This window comes from Oncorhynchus nerka, linkage group LG4 (assembly GCF_034236695.1).
Source record: "Oncorhynchus nerka isolate Pitt River linkage group LG4, Oner_Uvic_2.0, whole genome shotgun sequence".
Taxonomy (NCBI): Eukaryota; Metazoa; Chordata; class Actinopteri; order Salmoniformes; family Salmonidae; genus Oncorhynchus; species Oncorhynchus nerka.
Window position 1 is genome coordinate 61,921,131 of NC_088399.1, and position 4,575 is coordinate 61,925,705.

Below are 4,575 nucleotides of genomic sequence, written 5' to 3' on the forward strand. Positions count from 1 at the left end.
AAGTTCTCCCACTTAAAAAGATGAGAGAGGCCTGTAATTTTCATCATAGGTACACTTCAACTATGACAGACAAAATGAGAAACGAAAATCCAGAAAATCACATTGTAGGATTTTTAATGAATTTATTTGCTAATTATGGTGGAAAATAAGTATTTGGTCAATAACAAAAGTTTATCTCAATACTTTGTTATATACCCTTTGTTGGCAATGACAGAGGTCAAACGTTTTCTGTAAGTCTTCACAAGGTTTCCACACACTGTTGCTGGTATTTTGGCCCATTCCTCCATGCAGATCTCCTCTAGAGCAGTGATGTTTTGGGGCTGTTGCTGGGCAACACAGACTTTCAACTCCCTCCAAAGATTTTCTATGGGGTTGAGATCTGGAGACTGGCTAGGCCACTTCAGGACCTTGAAATGCTTCTTACGAAGCCACTCCTTCGTTGCCCGGGCAGTGTGTTTGGGATCACTGTCATGCTGAAAGACCCAGCCACATTTCATATTCAATGCCCTTGCTGATGGAAGGAGGTTTTCACTCAAAATCTCACGATACATGGCCCCATTCATTCTTTCCTTTACACGGATCAGTCGTCCTGGTCCCTTTGCAGAAAAACAGCCCCAAAGCATGATGTATCCACCCCCATGCTTCACAGTAGGTATGGTGTTCTTTGGATGCAACTCAGCATTCTTTGTCATCCAAACACGATGAGTTGAGTTTTTACCAAAAAGTTCTATTTTGGTTTCATCTGACCATATGACAATCTCCCAATCTTCTTCTGGATCATCCAAATGCTCTCTAGCAAACTTCAGACGGGCCTGGACATGTACTGGCTTAAGCAGGGGGACACGTCTGGCACTGCAGGATTTGAGTCCCTGGCGGCGTAGTGTGTTACTGATGGTAGGCTTTGTTACTTTGGTCCCAGCTCTCTGCAGGTCATTCACTAGGTCCCCCCGTGTGGTTCTGGGATTTTTGCTCACCGTTCTTGTGATCATTTTGACCCCAGGGGGTGAGATCTTGCGTGGAGCCCCAGATCGAGTGAGATTATCAGTGGTCTTGTATGTCTTCCATTTCCTAATAATTGCTCCCACAGTTGATTTCTTCAAACCAAGCTGCTTACCTATTGCAGATTCAGACTTCCCAGCCTGGTGCAGGTCTACAATTTTGTTTCTGGTGTCCTTTGACAGCTCTTTGGTCTTGGCCATAGTGGAGTTTGGAGTGTGACTGTTTGAGGTTGTGGACAGGTGTCTTTTATACTGATAACAAGTTCAAACAGGTGCCCTTAATACAGGTAACGAGTGGAGGACAGAAGAGCCTCTTCAAGATGAAGTTACAGGTCTGTGAGAGCCAGAAATCTTGCTTGTTTGTAGGTGACCAAATACTTATTTTCCACCATAATTTGCAAATAAATTCATGAAAAATCCTACAATGTGATTTTCTGGATTTTATTTCTAATTTTATCTGTCATAGTTGAAGTGTACCTAGGATGAAAATTACAGGCCTCTCTCATCTTTTTAAGTGGGAGAACTTGCACAATTGGTGGCTGACTAAATACTTTTTTGCCCCACTGTACATGCTATGGTAAATATAGCTAGGGTTATAAAAATAGCTGGCAATTGGATCACAACAATGGAACGTGGAACGAACTAGCCAGGGCAGGACAGGCTATATAGGCAACTCCATTCCTGTCCTCAGACTGGGCAGGCTTTAGGTACAGCCCTTTTGTTACAGCCCAGCTCTTAAATACCGGATTAGACTAATCATGATCTTCATTTAAGGCCATGATTAAATTGAAGACCATAATTCATTCATTAACCGCTTCTACAGACAGTGAGTAACGTGGCCGTGGCAGGCACACAGCGATCGAGGCCTTCAGTTACTGTTCGATTGAATGTTAAAAGGGCAAAACGAGTGACCTAAGCGACTTTGTGCGTGGTCATACACAGGACATAGAAGCTAGAGTACAATTATGAATATCTACCTTGCATGGTGGTAGGGATAGAATATATAATATGACATGCGATTTGGTTGAATAAGAATGTCAGTCCAAACAGGTCTAATGGTACATAATGTACATCACAAAAGGTTGGTGGCACACACCTTAACTGGGGAGGACGGGCTCATAGCCATGGCTGGAATGGACTAAATGGAATGGTAATCGAACTTATCAAACATATGGTTTCTTGTGCATTTTGATACCATTCCATTACAGCCATTATTATGAGCTGTCCTCCCCTCTGTAGCCTCCTGTGATGTACACACTGTACACTCCTTGTGGGGACCTGAGAGTAAATCTGTTTGTCTCCATCTACAGTTCACAATAGGAACTGTCCCAAGATAAGAGGGAATAGTTGGAGAGACTGAAAATACTACAATTACGCCTCCCAGAAATGTAAAATACAATGGATCAAATTCACACTGCAGGGCTACCATTCTAAACGATTTACATTACTAGTAAACCTATAGACATTTCCAAAATTCAAAGAGCCTAAAGAAGTTCACACAAGGAAACATTTATTAGCAAAATAACGAAATGAAAATGATTGAGTGTAAGGCCATTTTTCGAAATGAAATCACACAAGAAATATTAAATCACATCCACTACGCCAGATGTAACAGATGAACAAATGCATTATTATTTTTAATAAAAAATGTTTTAAAAACTTTGGACATTAATAGTTTGTAATATACAGGGGACATAACATGCTAACAATGCTTGGCATTAAACAGTGCTAATTACCCATCACACATTAATACTGCTGGACACAAGTCACAGAATAAAATGTAAAATAATGCACTAGCACAAGAACTATAGAAGTTGTTCAATGTGAGGGGAGATTGGGGGTGATTGATCCAATACATGTCTGGCATCCACCCACCAATGTGTAGATGGAAAGCCTATTGAGAGAAGAGGTGGAGAGAGCGAGAGGTTACAAATCAATTAATTATTTTAGATCCTGCCGAGTAGATGCATCACAAATAGCATGTCTGGTGGCGTGTTTATTTTATGTAAGGGAGTCATGCTGGGAACAAGGTCTCTTTCACAGATGAGCCCTGTAAGTATAATGTAGGAAATGTTTTGGCCTATAACCCATTATTCAAGTCCCTAGTAACGTAACTTACCTGCTTTTATGGCCAGTTGCCACAGCCCTAAGGCCCCCTGTGGCGATGGATATGCATCTTGCGGCTGAGGGTGCGGGCCAGCCGGTCCACGGTGGTGCCGATGTGGCCAAGCTCTTTGCTGGAGACGAGGCCGTCAATGTTTCCGCTGTACCACAGCACCCAGCCCCCCAGGGACATGAGCACGAACAGTGCTCCTGTGTACACCAGGAGGTCCCCAAAGTCCCTGCCTTTGATATTCAGAGGGACAAAGACTCCCACCAGCAAGGCGGTGCCACCCAGCAAGTCCATCAGCACTGCAAAGGCCAAGGCCAGTTTACAGTGGGACAGGCCATCACAGAGCCCCATGGTCACACCTGAGAACGAGGGAATCAGAAATCTGACCTGGGGTGCTGCAAGTTGACACAAAAAAACCTGGGTAAAGATTAAGTGCATAAAATACATTCTAGGGAATATGAAAGGCTACATATAATTTATCATCTACATGAGTTAGATATAAAAGTGGTTGGTATTAGGTTACAAAGATTTAAACAACGTTTGTATGGGACAAACAGGAACCCACTGGTCAAAACGGATTAAATCAACGATGTTTCCACGATATTTCGACCAAAACAATCAATGCAATGAACTTAAATCAACGTGGAAAACTAATTGGATTTCCAAAAGTCATCAAGGTAAGAGAATCTCGTTTCTTTTTCACCCAACCTTTTAACCTAAATCCATTGACAGGATGACATTTTTGGATGATTTCACGTTAACTCACAAATCAACCAAATGTATCCTAAATCAACTGAACGTTGAACTTGAGACCGCATCAGTGGGAAGGCAATATTTTAGAACATCAAAATAGCCTAACTAATTACATGTTCACTCCAAAGGAACAAAGAAAATAGTTAGGCTAGGGAGGCTACATTGTTTTCAAACCATTGGCGTGCCATAGTCGGTAGCGTACAAGTTGCCCTTTGTCTGGAATATGTGTCATGTTTTTTACTTTGATCTGGTGAAACTGATGTCGAATCCGACATTGTTGAATGTCTTTTTTTATTATTATCAAAAATAGTTATCTACCTGGACACGTTGTGTAATCTTCCGGAATTCGATCCCACCTTTTCACTTTTTTGCGTTTTTCTCAACGACCACTTTACCCCTCCCACAATTTCACCTGAGCCCCGCCCACAAACGGTATGCAAAAATTGTATAAGATGGTAGGCTAATAAGGCTAGAAGATACAAATACAGTAGTTGATGTATGTGAAGACACGATGAAGTTGGCATAAAGTTAGTTTCCCTGTAATTCTTATACATTTTCATTAGCCATCAGGAAGTCCGAAGCGTTACAAGTCGTAGGCATGTGCCCTTGAGGAGAAAAGCTGACGAATGTACCTGATGGGGAGCGGATGGGTATTAACTTGCGTCTGTCTTTTTTTTTCTGCAGAACGAGGTAACAACTAAGGCAAACGAT

The 4,575-nt window shown here is 41.9% G+C and overlaps 1 protein-coding gene across 2 annotated transcripts; it reads right to left on the reverse strand.

Annotated features, from left to right (window-relative positions):
• Positions 1-2,487: 2,487 nt before the first annotated feature.
• LOC135571304 (transmembrane protein 238-like) lies at positions 2,488-4,288 on the reverse strand. Of its 2 annotated transcripts, none has more exons than XM_065017076.1 (3): positions 4,183-4,288; positions 3,118-3,470; positions 2,488-2,892 (listed from the first exon to the last, which is right to left on the reverse strand). In XM_065017076.1, the coding sequence occupies exon 2, from the start codon at positions 3,460-3,462 to the stop codon at positions 3,145-3,147; it is 318 nt and encodes a 105-aa protein (XP_064873148.1). In that variant the 5' UTR covers positions 3,463-3,470; positions 4,183-4,288; the 3' UTR covers positions 2,488-2,892; positions 3,118-3,144. The 2 variants fall into 2 exon arrangements, with proteins under 2 accessions (XP_064873148.1, XP_064873149.1); XM_065017077.1 differs by having other exon boundaries at positions 3,118-3,506; positions 4,183-4,280.
• Positions 4,289-4,575: the final 287 nt, after the last annotated feature.